This window comes from Capra hircus, chromosome 4, assembly GCF_001704415.2.
Source record: "Capra hircus breed San Clemente chromosome 4, ASM170441v1, whole genome shotgun sequence".
NCBI classification, from domain to species: domain Eukaryota; kingdom Metazoa; phylum Chordata; class Mammalia; order Artiodactyla; family Bovidae; genus Capra; species Capra hircus.
Genome location: NC_030811.1, coordinates 34854474 through 34874001, shown reverse-complemented (window position 1 = coordinate 34874001; position 19528 = coordinate 34854474). Strand labels below are relative to the sequence as shown.

The 19528-nt window shown below is 38.2% G+C and overlaps 1 protein-coding gene across 1 annotated transcript in view; it reads right to left on the bottom strand.

Annotated features, from left to right (window-relative positions):
* TSPAN12 (tetraspanin 12) overlaps positions 1629 to 19528 on the bottom strand; it is a 66584-nt gene continuing 48684 nt past the window's right edge. The window contains exon 8 of the mRNA XM_018046987.1: positions 1629 to 3237. Coding sequence (XP_017902476.1) covers positions 2932 to 3237 — 306 coding nt within the window. The 3' untranslated portion in view covers positions 1629 to 2931. The remainder of the gene's footprint in view (positions 3238 to 19528) is intronic.

Here is a 19528-nt window from a genome sequence, read left to right as displayed (position 1 = left end):
ACCATAATTTTGCTCTCTAAGTCTGTGAGTCCAAATAATGTAATTTTTTTAACCTCAGAGTTAGTGGCTCCTGGAATATTCTGCTCCAGCTAGCTAAGCTCCCCTCTTCCTTCCTGACTCAGGTTGAAGGCCACCTTCTTCATCTCATATTCTTAAGCAGGGCCCCATTAGCTGAGTATTCTTCTATTATTCTCATTGGTGGCTATTACAACCAGATTTTACAATGTGAGAGGACAGATACCATCTTTTATTGTCATCTCTGAATCTCCAGGACATTGTGAATTGACTATTCACCAGTCTGAAAATAATCTTCTTAACTTCTTACTATAAGAAATACTGATTTTTTTAACAAAATAAAGCTTTTAAAAATAGCAAAGAAACAGCTATTTGTTTGCAATGTGCCCAAAGAGTGAATTCCCTCAGCTCCACTGTATTAAATGCACTTTTTAAAGTCCCTTGCAGTTTTATTATTCCAGGTGCACTGCAACCATAAGAAGCCTTTGTGGTCTACTGCTATAAATGTCATTTGGCCCCATTAAGCAGTGTATAAGTGGACGAGGTGATTGTCTAAATTTATGTTGAGTAGTCTTGAGAGTATTAAGTCAGGTAATACATCAAAAATTTAGAAATTAACTTTATATATTTTGTTGTTGTTGCTGTTTTTAACTGAGCTCAACATAACGTATGCTTGTTCTTTCTGTGACTGTAAGATATTTCAAAAGAGAAGTAGCTAAATTAGACTAACAATAAAATTTAGTAGCTAAATAATTCAAATAATACAGCTGTCTTAATTACTTGGCATTTTAGGTGACATTATGGGAAGTTGAGGTGTTGAAAAAATTAGAAAAAGGGATACTTATGTTTTTGTTTTTTTTTTAATTTTTTTAATATTTTGGACCACACTATGCAGTACGTGTGCTTCCCAGGTGGCGCTAGTGGTAAAGAACCTGCCAGCTAAGAGACGTAAGAGATGAAGGTTCAATGCCTGTGTTGGGAAGATCCCCTGGAGGAGGACATGGCAACCCACTCCAGTGTTCTTGCTTGAAGAATGCCACGGACAGAGGAGCCTGGTGGGCTACCGTCCATGACTGAAGTGACTCAGCACACATGAAGTACATGTCGTCTTAGTTCCCTGACCCATAGTTCACACCCATGTCTCCTGCAGTGGAAGTGTGGAGTCTTAACCACTGTACCACCAGGGAAGTCTTGGGGATGCTTACGTTCTGAGTGAGCAAGTTATCTACTCAATTTTTATTTAAATTATGGTAAAGATGATATTTATCAGTTGATTTCAAATATTGTATTCCTCAGGCTCATTTTCTTCAGAAAATTACTTTAAGAAACTGGGATATGAAAACATTGAGAAGGTAAATTGACATAAATGGGCATATTTTGTATTATATCAGACAACTACATTATTTATCATTTAGCTCAAAAAGAAAACTTGAAAAGTAAATGGGCATCTTTTTGTCATTTTTCAGTGAGATACATATTCTTACAGAGTAGCTTTGGGTTTTGGAGATAGTTATTTTACTTAATTCAACCATGTTGTCTCAGATTTTCCCCCTGGCTAATATTTTGAATGGTGAAAGTGATTATAAAGTATAAAAATTAGACTCAGGCAAATATTTACTCTCTAGAAAATATTTATTGACACATTTTAATTTCCTTTCTATTTTCTGAGAAATAAACATAATACACAAAATACAGTAAAATGCACTTTTCCCATTTCAAATAAATATAGTTTACTCTTGTAAAAAATTTAATAATCTGTGTAATTCACCACAGTATCTTAATCAGTGAAATAAGGCAAAGAAAACCTCTAGCTAAATTGTCACTTACTTTAAGATTCTCTTGGCTTTTTGCTAGAGAAAAGGAAAACTATTCTCTGTAGAATTATATTGAGACTTGGAGACTGCTGCTTCTAGTTTGGAGAAGGCAAAGATAAGTTCCTTTATAAAGTGTTTAGTGTCAAAATGAGTCTCAGTTTGGCAGAAGGATAACATCCAGGTCTTGCTGAATGAACTAAAGTTATATGTAAACTTTTTCTGTTAATACTTCCTAGAAAATAGACTGCATTCTGAATTATAATGATTCCTTTGTATCACATGAGTAATTTTTCAAAATTAGTGGTTAAGTATTTAAGTTAACACTATGTATGTAATATAAACCCAAGACAGAATGTGAAAGCTCTATTAACAGGAAAGGTTAAAATAATGGTGCTATACACTATGGATTTATCCTTTTCACAATTGTTATTCTTAATGTTATAAGAACTGAAATCTACTGAATTATACAGACATAACACAGACTCATATACACATATATCCCTGATCAGTTTGAGACAATGTTATAGTTTGCTCTTGTAAGTAGTAAGAATATTTTTAGTAACCAGCAAAAATCACATTTAGGTAGTCACCAATCTTCAGAGTGTACTTATGTATAATCTATTTCTCCTCAAAAGAATATATCACCAAGTAATAAAAGTCATTAGTACTGTCTAACTTCCTATGTTAGCAGTTATTTGGAACTTTATATACTAGTAAGCTTATGGAAGTAAATCAAAGTTTACTGTAGCTCCAACTCCACCTAGCATGTTTCGGCACATTTACATGGATGCAGAAATGCTGGTCAAACTCTGCCAAAGCATAAACCTCAAAGCATAACTGTGTTCAGTAAAAATCTTACACAGGCTATCAAGTGGGTATTAGATCTGTCCAGCATTACAAAAGGTATCACCTATTGTCCAGGTGGTGCTTTATCATATATGGAACTTTTCCCACTTCCTTTCAAAGAGTGGAACATTATGTGCTTGGGTATCCTTTTATGGCAACATTTTCATTTCTAAACATTTCTGAAACAGTTAAGTGTGTGTTCAAAAAATTCACAAGCCCAGTAAAATAAATTTGTGGTTTCCTTCTTTGACAGTCTCTATAATTCCTCCATCTCAAAATGTGTGTTAAAGCTGTTCGCCATGGATGTGTGTTCAAAGATCCTTGACAGACTTGGTTTCAGCAGTTCCACTGAATGACAAGGCAGGTGCTGAGTGGTGTCGTTCTTCAGAGCCATCATTTGGTCTGTCCCAGGCTCCCGTCTGTCGTAGTAGAGAGCCCAGAGCAGAGTAATGGTGAGTATCATGGCCAGGATCTGTGTCACTCCAATGGAGATCCCCAGAAACCTCAGCACCTGCAGCTGTTTGGTTCCTCTCAAAAAGGAATACATTTTCTTCCCACAACCCTGTAAAAGAAATAATATGCTCAATATTCCTCTGACTGTGTTACAGAGGATCAAAATAGTGGAAAAAAAAATCATCCATCAGTTAGTGGAACCAAACAACTTGAATTACAAACTTTTAAGATAGTGACTCTCAATAGGGAACCCTGTGAGCCACTGGACGGGAGACAGAGGTGCGCATTCTTTGAAAATAAATTTTAATTATTAAAATAACTGCCTTCTTGTTTCCTTCCCCAGATTCTATAAATAACTCAACTAAATCAAGGAAACCAAGGCTACTGAATCAGCCTATTGTTAATTTGTGCATTATAGTAGAGGAGAGGAATATATAATACATAATTCTTAAATTTCCAAAGACACTTATATGTAACTATACCCTAATAAGTCATTACTTTTAAGAAAGAAAAATCATGTAAAACTAGTCACAGACACATTTCAGTAACTACCTTTTCTGGTATACCATATAATGCAAATTAACAGCAAAACATTAGCAAAGTTTTATCAATTTCACCAAAAGTGAAGTTAAAATGTTTATAAGTAATACTATTGATACTTAAAACTGCTTTAATAAAATAACTTCTCTAGTCATCTTACCTAGTTAACACACACACACACACACACACACACACACTCAGTGAGAAACCAAAATAGATGACACAAAGACAATCACCGACATTCAAGTATTTTTCAAAGAGTTCCACTCAGGTAATTCATCAGAACCCATTCGCACTTATGCTTATATGTCATTCTAACATCCTTATACGACACCATATAGATCATGAACTTCAGAGCCAGAATTCTGAATTCAAATCCCTGCTCTGCTATGTATAAGCTCTGTGACTTTGGCCATGTTACTTAATCTCTCTGTGATTCAGTTTTCTTGTATGAAAACACGAATGATAATAGGGCCAGCCTGTTTGTGATCTTGGGAAAATTAAATGAACAAACACCATTAAACACCTAGAATGGGATCTCATATATAGTAAGAACTCAGTGGGGATCAGATTTATCTGCTATATCAGCCCAGAGAAGATTAGAAAGCACAAATTAAAAGAGATGCAGAATCTGTGAAAAGCAGGTATTAATGGACAAGTATGAGTACAACACTTTTTTAGAGAATAAACCACCAAAAGCATGGCATCGTGTTCCCACTGAGTACTGATGAAATAATCCTTGCCCACCTGTAACAGCGAAGGTGGAGGTCACTGTTTCTCAAGAAAGTGAAGTAACTATCCAAAATGATGTTTGCCACTGAGACTTTAGATCATGACTCTCCTCATGAAGCAAAAAAATCTTTAACATAGTTTGGAAAGAGGTGCACCAAAACTACTTAAAAAGTTTTAGCTTCAGACATTTGGAAATTAACATCATTGCTAAGTAATGCAGCACAAATCATCATATCCATCTCCAAAGAAATTGATATAAAATGGCTTTGCATGGATGGTTTAGTTGACTCCTCAACTATGTTTTCAGTACTTAGTACAAAAATAGATCTTTAATGAATAAAGAACAATTAAAATAAATTCCACAATTAAAGGTAAACTACTCAAGAAATACATATGCTAATAACACAATCCTGTGAAATAAGTCAATTATTATTTGATTTTTACCTTTTCAGCAGTCTCTGGTGCTTAAATTTTACCCATATAGTTTTTCCCATTGGCATGTAAAGATCTCCCATCCCTTTAGACTAACTCACTCTAAGCTGAATAACTATGCAGAAAAGGTAATACTTTTTAATCTGTGATTAAAACAAAGCAGAAATCAACTGTGCTTCATACTCTGGCATTCAGTAAAGTCTGTTTCAATTTTATTTTAAACAGCCACATATACCAAAACAAAGATACAGTAAATTATATTATCTAGGATATTTGGGAATGTGATATATTAGATAACAGTGAATGTTCCAGAGTGGGAGGGGAACTTAGAAGTCAAAAAGTTCACCTTTTTAATTTGTAAAAATATGGCTAAAAAGCACTTCTAGAGTAACATCCACAAAACTGGCAGAAAAAGGACCTCTGAATAGCCTCTCCCCCATTCAACTTTTTTTTGAACTCTGGAAATTAACCAAATGCTTGCAGCAATCTGAGGAGCATTTATTCAAGAGAAGCACCTGAATCTCTGTAAGAACAGCAAGCTTTGTGGCATTTTAATTTGCTTTACTCCCATACCCCTTCCCCAGCTCTGCAGGAGCCTTGAAAATAAACAGCCCACAATTATGGTAAAAATCAGTGGTCTGGCAGCCACCAAAGGCAACAGAAAAGGGCTGGAGCTCTTTCAAAGACCCACTGTCAGAGAACTGTCATTATTTGTCCTATCTGGTGGTTCCCTGAAAGAGATCGCTAGCAAAGCTGTCTTTATTTGACTTGACTTGCAGTTCAACCTGGGCAACAGTCTTTTCCCTCTGGGGAGTATTTGTCAAAAGCATTCACAGGTAACTGCTCAGCACTGAGGCTGCCTGAGGCAGCGGATAATAGTTGCACACATTGGGCGAGTCAAAAGCCGAAGGGGAAAAACTGGAGAATGTGAAGTCCTTTGTGGTTTTGGCAAAGCTCTGACATATTTGTGGGGATCTAGAAAGTTACACATGTGAGTACGGTTATGCTCAATCCCAAGACTGTGCACATGTTCAAGAAAGAACTAAGAAGGCCCTAAGATCTCACCTCTGGCTAATATTGATTGAGGCTCTATGCTTCCTCAGCAAAGTCTGGAAGACTTATTGATTCTGGGAATCTAAGGAAACCTCAGTGGCCACACAAGAAAATGCAATAAAATATTAAGACAATCTAGGCTGTCATGAATGGGTTTGCATCCCAGTGAAAAAAGCTTTTCAGTTCCCCCCAAAAAAGTGGACATAGGATTGTATCATTACGGCTCATAGTCAGGACCTGGCCTCCTTAGAGATCACTGGACTGGAAGATTATCTCCATGTCAAGGAGGGTAAAGGTGGTTTATTCAAAGCAAAGGTCCTAGTTAGACTCCTCAATTTTTAATCAATAAATCAGCCCTATTACTTCCTCATTTAGTTTACAAAGATAAATCCCAAACTAGACAGAATGTAAGTATTTAGTTTAGTACTAAGTTTGTCATCAGAATTTATTAAATTATACCTTGTCCTTCTTTATCAAAAACCCCTCAAAAAGTGATGTTATCTACAGAGTCTTTAAAATAAATAAAACCAATTGCCATCTCCAGGTACTTCAACTTATATCTAAATACCACACCAGACTACCAAATTCTGCCACGCTGCACTGTATTAACCTGTGCCCTTACATATTATTTCCCACTGAAGTGTATTTCAATGATATTGAAAAACACCATAACAAATTACTCTATAAATTTTTTGAAAAATAATATTGAAGGTATTTTCCTAGGTATTTTAGAGTGGTAGATATAAAACTGCACTTGAGCAAATACTTTAGAATTTTGCTCCCTTTGAAAACCTAGAATGCATGCCCTCTAAACATTAAAATGATCCAGACGATTATGTGTCATTTCTCCTGGGCTTTCAGAAAGCTCAAGGACAAATATGAAACACAACCACAGTAATGCCATTTGCCTTCACATCAAGCATGTCCAATTACTCTTTCTTTAATCCTGGCTTTCCACTGCTATTTATTTATTTTTCCCTTTCAGTTTTATTGAGTTATAATTCACACAGCACTGTGTAAGTTTAGGCCATACAACATAATTTGACTTACATATATCATGAAATGATTATCACAATAAGTTTACTGAATATCCATCGTCTCATACAGATACAAAAGAAAAGAAAAAGAAGAAACATTTTTATATTTAAGAGTTGTAATGAGAGCTCTTAGGATTTACTCTTTTATATATAACACACAGCAATGTTAATTATATTAATCATGTTCTACATTACTTCTCTAGGACTTATTTACCTTTATGCAATAAATAAATCTTATTTTTATTATTCATCCATTGTGCCTTTTTGCTGTATGTTGCATTAAATCATTTAATAAAAAAGATACAAGGTGTAAACATATAAATAAAACACAAATCTCCCTACATTGCATATAATTTAATATTTCTTTGGTAATTCAGGAGGCACTGTAAAAACTTGCAGCCTATTAGATATCATGCTGAATTTCAGAGAATTGCTTACACCATTACTTAAAGTTAAGGATTAACTTTCCAAATGAATATTCTTCTTCTTGAAAAGAGAGTATTTTTTTCAGATTTCTGTGTACAATATGATTGTCTGCCTCAGCCACTCTCTGAATTCTTCATAGAAACAACTCCAGGGTTTATGGTCTATTCTGCAACACCTTCTTCAAAGTAGTTCAGTCTGAATACAAGTTGTGAGCTTATTTTGAGCCAGCCAAATAATCATGAATAAGGTTCACACTTTCCAGTGTAAAGTTGGATTTTTTTGTTGAAAAGCAAGACACTAAGTCTAGAGAAGAAAAAATATAAATGCGTCTCTATATAATCTATTGTACTATTCACAGATATTTAGTTGCAAAAACAAACACTGTTGAGTGTTTGCTGTTGAGTGAGACAAAAAAGGAAACAGAAATGTTAGAGTTCAGAACTGCATTCAATTTCACAAAGACTCTTTTACTCACAATAGGAAAGAACTAAATTGCATTTATTTGCTTTTCTCAAAATAAAATACTGAGTTGATTTACCTTGAATATGTTTTCTTCCTAAATAAAGCCATGTTAGCACTGCATTAATAACCTCAGATAATTCAAAGGTATGGAATAAGACAAGCTGGCTAACCTACTTTGCTTGCTGCAATGTTAAAATTCTGGTCAATTGTAAATACAACACTACCTTTTTATCAGAGAGAAATCACGAATCCCTGTATTTCCTGGAATCTATCTGAAGGCATGTCAAGATGCCTTACTTCACTTGAGGAAATTATACACTTGAAATTATTCTCTGATCAAGCTCCAAAATGAGTTTCTAAAATTAGAACTCCTGTGGCTTTTCAGTACTCAATATTCACAGGCCACATCAAAAAATTAGGCAGACTTCTAATGTGCTTATGAAGATAAAGTATAAATAAAATCTAGGTGCCAATACACGCCAGTATTGATATCTTCATAACTGATTCTTCATAACAAACATAACCCCCAAGTTTGAGATGACAGTGTTAACTATCAGGTACAAATAAGTAACATTCAGTCCTATTTATTTTAAAATTGAAAAACTGAGTGACAGCAGTTCATGAGCTCATGAGCTTTAAAGAGGTTGGAGCGAAAGTTCTCCACTGATAATCATTAGCTCTGCAGGAAAATAAACCTGTCCTTAAAAAAAGTTAAACAGCAAGTAATAAAATTCACTACAGGATTTTCTGTTCTGTTAAGAGTAAAGTTACTCAAACCTATACACAGGAAATGCAGTAGAAAAAGTCTTCGTGTATCTCAAAAAAACCCCCACAGACCCTTGTATCCCATTTCATCTTCACAAGATCCCCATTAGAGAAGAAGAATCCTAAGTTTAAAAGACTACATTTATTGAATATCTGTCATTTTTACCAAAAATATGAGGGTGAAAGAGGAGAATGTAAAAGCTATCTTAAAGCTCAACATTATAAAGACTCAGATTATGGCATCCACTCCTATCACTTCATGGCTAATAGAAGGGGGGAAAAGTGAAAGCAGTGAAAGATTTTATTTTCTTGGGCTCCAAAATCACCATAGATGGTGACTGCAGCCATGAAATTAAAAGATGCTTGCTCCTTGAAAGGAAAGCTATGACAAAGCTAGACAGCATGTTAAAAAGCAGAGACATCAGTCTGTGACAAAGATCAGTATAGTCAAAGTTATGGTTTTTCCAACAGTCATGTACAGATGTGAGAGTTGAACCATAAAAATGGCTGAGTGCCGAAGAATGGATGCTTTTGAATTGTGGTGCTGGAGAAGACTCTTCAGAGTCCCTTGGACAGCAAGGAGATCAAACCAGTCAATCCTAAAGGAAATCAACCCTGAATATTTATTGGAAGGACTGACGCTGAAGCTGAAGTTCCAGTACTTTGGCCACCTGATGTGAAGAGCCCTCTCACTGGAAAAAGACCCTGATGCTGGGAAAGGATGAAGACAAAAGGAAAAGAGAACTACAGAGGATGAGATGGGTAGACAGCATTGCTGACTCAAGGCACATGATTCCACGCCAACTCCAGGAGACAGTGAAGGACAGAGGAGCCTGGTGTGCAAAGAGTTAGACACGACTTAGAGAGTGAACAACAAGTGTCAGAAAACCCAGAAGGTGGTATTCTCCCTAGGAAGGTAAGGTGCAGGGGCAGATGTTCACCGTCTGAGCAGAAAGTGTATAAATACAAACCGCTCATTAGACGTCATCTCTCACTGGGCCCTTTTGTCCACCTAAATGTTTGTCCTGAAGAACTGGAAAGATGTGAAAACAAAATGAGAAACCACATGAAGTCCCCAATACCTTGGTCTAAAATCTACCTTCAGCCAACACAAATAGAACCAGAAAATGCATATTTTCCTGCCATTACTAGCAAAATTTAGGGCAATTTGGTTAGTTAAAAATCTAATCATACGTCACTATTTTTTCTATTTACCCTAATAAATGTTAATAAATTCCTGTTATTATTGTCATCAGCTACCACCATGCATTGAAGATTTGTGTTTATTTCATGTCAAGTGATTTGCTAAGGGTTTATTAAGTAGCTTAATTTATTTTTTTAATTATAATGAGGCAGATACTACTATTATCTCATTTAATGGATAAGGAAATTGAGGTTTAGAGGTGAAAAAAATCTACAAACACTGAGCTTGCTCCTCACCATGTACTCCACATCTTGAAATTTTAGTGACTAATACAAGTATGGGCTTTGGAATCAAATAGATGGGAGTTCAGTCACTGACTAAGCTCTATGAAACTGGACTAGGGCACTGAACCTCATTGTGCCTCACCTTTCTTATCTGTAAAATGGATATAATGATACAGCACCTTCAAATAATTGTTATAGGGCTTATATATACATTTATATAATGTATATAAAATGCTTGCTTGGAGAGTTCTATATGTGACTCTATTTGAAAAACCCCATGTGTCCTTTTCAATCCCTAATTTACTTTAACTCTCAGCCATTACTGTAGTATATATTACAAACAGGCACTATTTGAAGGGTTATAAACATGCTAATTCACTCACATGAGATGGGTATTCTGGTTATCTTCATTTTAAAGGCAATAAAAACGAAGCACAGAGAGGTTAATCCAAAGAGTTTAGTTTGGAGCCTAGCCTAAACCTCCGAACCATGCTTCCTCACTAAGGAAAACTCATTCCTAGAATCCTCTCCTCCCTTGGCTTTCAGGAGACTGCTTTCCATTTCTTCTTTACCTACAACAGGTGTCTTCTCTGTCTTTAAGTATTGCCACTCCCCAGCTTCTGTCCTTTGCTGCATATATTACGCCATCTCTTTGTGTAGATTTACCTCCTCCTATGAATCTATTGCCTCCTGAATATTGATGCTTTGAACTATGGTGTTGGAGAAGACTCTTGAGAGCCCCTTGGACTGCAAGGAGATCCAACCAGTCCATTCTGATGGAGATCAGCCCTGGGATTTCTTTGGAAGGAAGGATGCTAAAGCTGAAGCTCCAGTACTTTGGCTACCTCATGCGAAGAGTTGACTCATTGGAAAAGACTAGGATGCTGGGAGGGATTGGGGGCAGGAGGAGAAGGGGACGACAGAGGATGAGATGGCTGGATGGCATCACTGACTCGATGGACATGAGTTTGAGTGAAGTCCAGGAGTTGGTGATGGACAGGGAGGCCTGGCGTGCTGCGATTCATGGGGTCACAAAGAGTCGGACACGACTGAGACTGAACTGTCTGACTGACATATTGACAACACCTGGAAACTGTTAAGACATCCCACTTGCCCTAGTCTGTTCTCCACTCTTCCTAGCATAGCATTTTCTACAGGAATGTAGCCTCCTATCCAGAGACCACACTTACCAGCCTTCCTTGCTGCTAAGTACAGCCTTGTAAGCCAAGGGAATGTGTGCAGAGGTGCGGAGGGCGGAGCTTCATGCACTGGATGGTCCCCTTCCTACTTCCTCCTCCTCCCCACTACTGCAACTTGAGGAAAATAGGAGCAAATGTGGAAGACAACTGTTTAAAAAAGTGACACTGTCTAACTACCCAAGACCCCTGGGCAAACCTGTACAATAGGGCTGCCTGGCAGCCTGGACCAGCTGACTGATCTATGAGAGAGAAACAGAGTTCTACCTCATCCAAGCCATTGTATTTGGAGCTAGCACTTTCCTAAAGAGGGCACACAAAACCCAGATCTCTGGCTGAATTCTGTCTCCTGAGCTTCATACTTCCAGTGGGTTTCTGCACATGGAAGACCTGACAGGAACCTTAAGCTCAGCATTTCCAAAATGGAGCTAACCTAATTCTACTGCTCCCCTCCACAAATGACTTCTTCATCTCTCCAGAGTCCAAGTCAATGTCAAGCATCCTTGTCCTCAGCTTCCCTGTCACTCACTCCCCACACCCACCCCAGTCATCATTCTATTCATTCTCTCCCTTTAAATATCTTTCACATTCATTCCCTCCTTGCCCTCCTCAATGGCACATCTGAACTCCAGCCCTTATAATCACTCACATGAATTACCTGCACAGTTCCCTACCTGATTCTCTTCTCACCCAATCAAGACACAATTCTCACCTCCACTCAGACTCCACAAAGCCAACCTAATGATTTTTTTAAAGCATAAATTTAAAATTGTTACTTTGTGAGGTACTTTCTCAGGTCAAAATATTATTATGGCTTTCTATATCGGTACCTTCTAAAGGCAAAATTTGCAAGTCTCTACTAATAAAGCACAGGAGGAAAAATAAGTGGTTTGAATAGTGAATAGGTAACAGGAAACTCGCCAGTGACTGTACTGAGACAGAGAGAGAAAGGAAAGAAGGCATTTGTATACCCGAAGCAAAACCGGCAGAACAGTTCAAGATCTGATTAGATCAAGCAAAGCTTGAAGATAAAAGGGATTTCCACCCCCACCAAGCCCAAACTGGTCCTGCAAGGCTTGGATGATAAAACAGCTATCACCCCAGGTCCCAGTCAACCTGATCCCTGCTAGCAGTTAATGGAGGAGATAATGAAGTCAGCAGAGAGTCACTAGGGAGTGTCTTTGCTTTATATAAAGGAGCCCTGAGAACGGAACTTCTTGGGGATATTCCGTCTAAATAACCACAGAACTTGAAAAGCTTCCTGCCGTTCACCATTCAGGCAATTCTATGTGTGTTTATCTGAAAATGGCACGTCATCATTAATAAATCAGCATCCCATAACTACTCTGTCCTCAGCTTTGCTTTCCTAACAATGCCTCAAATAAGTGAATTTGTTTCTTTTCATCTGGCAGCTACTCACAGACTTCAGGATAAAATACATGCATTAGCAGGACATATAGGGCTTTTCATAAGTCAGCGCCTGCTCTGTCCAGCCCTCCCCACACCCCCTGCACTCACTGTTGTCCTGCTTCTAGCTCTAATTCTGCACCATTGCCTCTGTTTGAAAAGTCCTTTAGGGACCCAAGCTACCCAAATGTTTTTCAGCAACTGGCTAACATTCACTTAGCCTTTAATAAGACTGGAGACCCAGTATCTACTACCCACTCTGCGTGTTCTCACCCCACAACTCCATTATAAAGACAGTGGCAATGAAGAACCGCCCACCAGTGTCAGGCTTCTTCCCATGCCTCAGGTCAGGATCATCTCCTTCCCGCCTCTGTTTCTAGCCACTGACAGGAGGATCATTCCTTCACTGATTTAACCAATTTCACAGTAATGCAACTAGATGGTACCTGGCCAAGGTTCTAAGCTGTTACCTCTTCCTTCCTGCTTTGGGCTCCTTTTTTCAACAATTGCCCCTAATTTTGTTTGTTTGGGGTATGGCAATTTACTTGGTCCTGAGAAGAATCCCACTAGGAGCACAACAGCAGGATAAGCTGGGAAAAAAACCATCCCATACCTAGGTAGAGCTTGCCAGAAGGCCACACCCCCATTCCCCACCCCATCCTTTTGTACCCACAACACTCTGTCATCTTTCTTCCTCTGGTTCAGAAGTGCTGACATAATATTTGTGTGTAGGATGCTGTGTGTGCAGATCATAAACTTAAACTTCTATTAGTCAAACCAGACACATAGTACTGACTCACCTTTCTAACAAAAATGTTGACAGGAGAAGAGTATTAATAAAAAGAGTTGAGGGCTGAGATTACTGCCCCTCCCCAGAAAAAATGTACATAGATTATAAAATGAATATTTTCAAGGACAGCAGAACAGCAGAACAGTCTGCCAAAGAAGATGGGTGGGGCCAGGACCTCCAATCCGGAGAAGGCTGAATTCCTGACTCTCAGCTCACCGAAAGGTTAACACACAACTGGGAGAAAAACCTCAAAACAAGCCATCTCACATGATCACCATGCTTAGGGGAGCATCTCTGCATGTCCGTTTACTTTCTGAGAGGACTGCGGACCTAGACACACCGTCATCATCTCAGTTCTTCTTCCTGCAAGTCTGGATTCAGAGAGAAAGACACACCCCCTTCATATCCACACCCCTCAGGCTTGTGCTTAGTCATGTCCGACTCTGCGACCCCATGAACCCAGCCGGACTCTTCTGTCCATGGGATTCTCCAGGCCGGACTACTGGAGTGGGTTGCCATTTCCTCCTCCAGGGGATCTTTCCGACCCAGGGATTGAACCCAAGACTCCTGCATCTCCTGCACTGCAGGCAGATTATTTTACCCCTAAGCCACTGGGGAAGCCCTGCCCTCCTCTATCTCTCCATTTATATAGAGAGGTTTTCTGTCACTCAGCAAAGAAACAACCAACCATCTAAAGAGGAAGAAATGGTTTAGGGCAAAATTATTTGCCATAAAGGAAAGTATTAAGAATATTTGATATTCAAACCCAATACCACAGGGAACTTGTCAAGATTAAAGGTCTAAAGAAAAAGTGTCTAAATGGCACACAGCTTCGTGGAAACCAGCTCACTGTCTGGCCCTTACATAACCTCTGTGAATAACTAGCTTTCTGAAGAAGCAGTCCATCTCTGAACAGTTGTCTTTCTCCTAACTACAAAACAAAGGGTTGTGTCTTTGGACGTATACTTTACTTGACTCTCTCTCCCTCTTGCTTATACATTTGAGTTGGTCCTTTTGAAATAGGGCCTGTTGTGAGCTTGTTTACATCCATCTCTTTTTCTTGAGGTGGCATGAAGAAGACAAAAATACTTTTTCAATTTTTTTTTTTTGAGGAGATGTTTTTGCTTCATTTTCTATCTGAGATAGCAAACACTGAAACTATTCCTTACAACTGTGGTTCTTCACACTTTTAGGTATATTGTCTTTTCCCAAGAAAAGCTGATGAAAGCTATGGATACCAGTCGCTGAAAAAATGCATGCAAAATATAAAAAACAATTACAACAGTATCACTTTTCTCTTGAAGCCCATCCAAGAGTTGGGCTTGGGGTAAGGTCCCTGGGCAAGGAGTAAGAAGTCCCTATTTCACCCAGACTTTTAACTTTACCAGCCTTCTTTAGTCTTCTTTCTCTCTTCTTATTTTCCAGTCAAGTCTAGAGCTCTAGTAGCTGACAAGATGGAAAACTCAGCAGGGGAGATAAGGAAGAGATGCATCTTAGTCCTGTATTTTACCAACTTAAACCCTGATGTTTCACTGAAGCCAAGTCTCACACCTAGTATTTAGAGTGTGATTACATTAAAAATCAAATTAGAGGGTAGGAAGTAGCCAGGAATCCATGGCCCAGCCACCTCCAGGTTGAAAGAGGGGTAGCTTTTACACTTGCAGTTTTCTGGGCAAAAAAGATACTCTTCAGAAGATCTTTGCCAGGCTGAATCTTTGTCACCAACTGGGCCAGGTTCAAATGTCATCCCCTAAGAGAACCTGTTCCTAAACAGCCTGTCTTAAGTAATTCCTTCATAGGGCTTCCCTGATAGTTCAGTTGGTAAAGAATCTACCTGCAATGCAGGAGACCCTGGTTTAGTTCCTGGGTCAGGAAGATCCACTGGAGAAGGGATAGGCTACCCACTCCAGTATTCTTGGGCTCCCCTTCTGGCTCAGCTCATAAAAAATCTGCCTGCAATGCAGGCAGCTAGGTTCAATCCCTGGGTTGGGGAGATCCCCTGGGGAAGGGAAAGGCTACCCATTCCACTACAGTCCATGGGGTCACAAAGAGTTGGATACGACTGACTCACTTTCACTTCACTTTCACCAAGAAAGTCATTCTTTAGCACATGGCCCTGTTCAGAGTCTAAGTGCTTTTCACCACTTGAAATGATCTTTTATAGCTATTTTTTCCTTGTTAAATGTCTATCTAGAGTATAAGTTATACTGGAGAGCTTTTTGTCTCCAACATTCTCCACTTTATCTCCAGCATTCACAACAGCACTTGGAAACCAGTAAGCAAAATTTTTGAATGAATGAATGGGACAGAACCAAATTGATGTTCAGAGATATTTTCATCTGTGAATTTTTGAATGTATACTTTTATACAAGTGGATTGCTCATTACGGATATTTGAGGAGCTGTGTGCCAAACCAAACAATACCTCTGATAAAAATGTTTTTAAAATGTGTGATTACTGCTCTATTTCCACTTTGTCATTTTTCACAGATTTCAAATATGTCATAAAATATTATTGGGTCAGGGACCATGCAGGCCACCAGATGGTTCAGAATGATTTATTTCCTTGATTTCAGACTGCTGAAGAAAGATTGCAGGAAGAAAGTCAGTTCTTATCTCTAAGCTTACAGAATATGAAAGATAAAAGGGACCTTGAAGTTCATCTCGTCCGGATTCACTCTTAATTTAAAAATCCATTCTACTCACCAATGACATAGTTATCTGACCTTGACTTTAATATTTTTAGTGATGAGACACTCACTGTTTTACAAGAGAACCTTTATCACAATTGGACGGATTTTGATGAGCAAGGTCTTCCTTCTATTGATTCAAAATTTCCTTCCTGTAACTTCTGGCCCTTGGAGCAACAATGAATAAGTCTAGTTCCTGTTCGGAATGATGAACTTTGAAATATTAGGAGACATCAAAATATCTCTTTTTAGTACTTACTATTTCAGAATAAATTTCCTGAATACCAATAGCTGTTCCTCACTTGTTTACCCTTTTAGACCCTTCATAGTTCAGGTGGATGATCTCTGGGAACACTGCAATTAGGAAACATGTTCTCCAGGGCAGAGGAATTAACTCTTATTTTAATGATGGATTTAATTGTATTTGTGCCATAAAGCTACTAAGTTATCTACTTTTGTAAGTCAGCTATACATATAATTATGTGCTATATCATTATCAATATCAGCATCTGTTATTAATTATAAAATGCAAAAGCAGATTACTCTGATATAATGAACCTCTATCTCTGCTGGAAGTTTGTCTACAGAACATCTCAGAACTGATAATGTCAGCTTGCTTTTGAAAGTCTTTGATGAAAATATGAAAAAAACTTTTCAAATAATATGGATCATCAATTTGCCCATGCACAATAGTGTAGCTCTTTTTAATCTTAAAATTCATGTAACAGCAATTATAGACATCCTGAAGAAAAGCACCAGTAAAATACTACCAGCAAAAGTGAATTGCCTTTTTAAACCAAAAATTTTCATTATTTAATTGATTGCTTCTCAACTAAGCAACAAAATTGAGGTGAATCTGTCCATATTCAGATTTTGTGGGAAGATATGGCAAATTCATCCATGTTTTGTCATTCTCAAGGATCAATATTGGTTATAATCATGTTACTAGTATTAATCGCTAAAGAAAGTAGAAGTTATATACGTAGCCCCAAAATTTTCCATATTGACTTCCTACTCCTAAGAATTAACAAATGTATTAGATTAAGTTCACACTAGGAACACTGATAGGTTTCAATCCATATGTGTACATTCACATCTATTCTGTAATCATCTGGGGCTTTTTATGGATTTTGGTTTCAGATTTTGTTCTGCAATTTTTTTTTTTTTTATCCCAAGAGGCAGCACTCCCTGGGGCTCACATTCCAATAAGTAAATGTCTGTCTATAATCATCTGTTTTGCTTTTTTTTAAAAACCTAGTGGTGAGTTATAATGTCTTTGAATATCCACAATTATATCTGCATTTACTATTATCTTAGAAATATTTAGCACAACCTCCTGTTTTATGAAATCCACAAGACTTTAACTATTGAGAACTTAGGTGACCATCCCTACTACAGATACCAACCAATATTCAGCTTTCACCCCCCCAAAAAAGATGTAGCATATCACTGAGGAACTCAAGAAACACTGAACAAATAATTCTTTGTTCAATATATCTTGTATATTCTTTTCATTCAAAGCCAAAATGCTACTAAGCATAATATGCTTAAAATGATAACATCTAAACACAATGCTTCCCAGTAGTGTGGGGCATGATTACAAGTATTTTGATTATTCTTTAAAATAAACAACCTGAGTTATTCCACTGTTTCAACAATTCTCAGCCCCTCCAAATTCATATGTTAAGGCCCTCATCCCCAGAACCTCAGAATGTGGTCTTATTTGAAAAGAGAGTCTCTGCAGACAGAGTTAGTTAAGATGAGGTCATAGCAGGGAAGGATGGGCCCCTGGTCCAGTGTGACTGGTGTCCTTATGAAAAAGGGAAACTTGGAGACAAATGCAAACAGGGAGACTGCCATGTAAAGACAAAAGCGGAGACGTGGGTGATGCTTCTACAAGCCAAGGAATGCCAGTGGTGGACAGCAAACCACCAGAAACTGAGGGAAAGGCACAGGACAGATGTTTCCTCACAGGCATCAGAAGGAACCGACCTTGCTGACACCTTCATCTCCGACATACCGCCTTTAGAACTGCAAGTCAATAAATGTTTTGTTTGAGCTACTCCCACTGAGGTACTTTCCTACCTTAGGAAGACTAACACAATTCTGAATCTCTTAAAAATATTCGGCACTTCTCTCTGTGGCATGTCTTCAGAGCCCAAATAGCTTTATTTTGGATATCTTAAATGTGACATAGCCTTGTCCTCTCAGCTGAATTTTTTAAAAGCCAAAAGTTACTCATATTTAAGATATGCATGCGATGAAGCACTTGTGTGGGTAATCCAGCATCTTTTTCAAATTTGTTATTTTACACTATAAATTAATAAAACTGATTTTCTCTTTGTGTATCTTTACAACTGACTTTAGCAGATACCCTAAAAGGTGTTTGGAACAATAATAGTATTTCCAGGGAAAAACAGATACATGTTGTGTGTGTATATCATATTATGCATGATGTCACTTGTTATTTTTATGTTAAGATGATTTGTGGTACCCAGATGCTTGACTGGTGAGGTATTTGGGAAATGACCCCAGCCCATCAGCTGGAGCAGCTTCCCGGCATCTGATTTACATTTTGAGCCTCCATTCTAGATCAAGACTACAAAACCTTCTGTAAAGATGTTTATATCTGTGTGGTCCTACATAGGAACTGCTAGTCCCAAGTAGCTGTGGAGTACTTGGTGGCTAGTACTGTGGCTAATGCAACTGAGCAAATGCAATTTTTATTTGGTTTAATTTTAATTGAAATAGGAACATGTAGCTATTGGCTGGTAAGGAATCCACTTCCAATGCAGGAGACCTGGGTTCGATCCCTGGGTAGGGAAGATCCCCTGGAGAAGGAATAGACTACCCACTCCAGTATCCTTGGGCGTCCCAGGTGGCTCAGATGGTAAAGAATCCACCTGCAATGTGGGTGACCTGGGTTCAATCCCTAGGTTGGGAACATCTCCTGGAAGAGGGCATGAAAGCCCACTCCAGTATTCTTGCCTGGAGAATCCCCATGGACAAGGAGCCCGGTGGGCTACAGTCCATGGGGTCTCGAAGAGTCAGACATGACCGAGCGACTAAGCACAGCACAGCTATACTGGAATGATGTAGTTCTAGATTTTAACTTGAAAATAGGATGCCCCTAACGAAGTCTGAAAGTCGCCATTAAAAATGAAGGAATAAGAAAGATTCTGCTGACAAATGAATAACTGATGATTCTGATCCATTCTCCCAGAAAACATAACTATGAAAGTTTCTGGGCCATTTGACAACTGATTTGAATCCTAGTGAGCATCAGTCATTAAACCAGCTAAAACTAACATCAGTGATCATTAACCAGCAGGGGGACCTGAAGACTTGAGGACAGCATTTTCTCTGGGGAGTGGAGAGAAACACAATTGTGTGTGTGTGTGTGTTTTGTCATTTTGTTTTGCTTTGTTTTCTTCCTCTCCCCC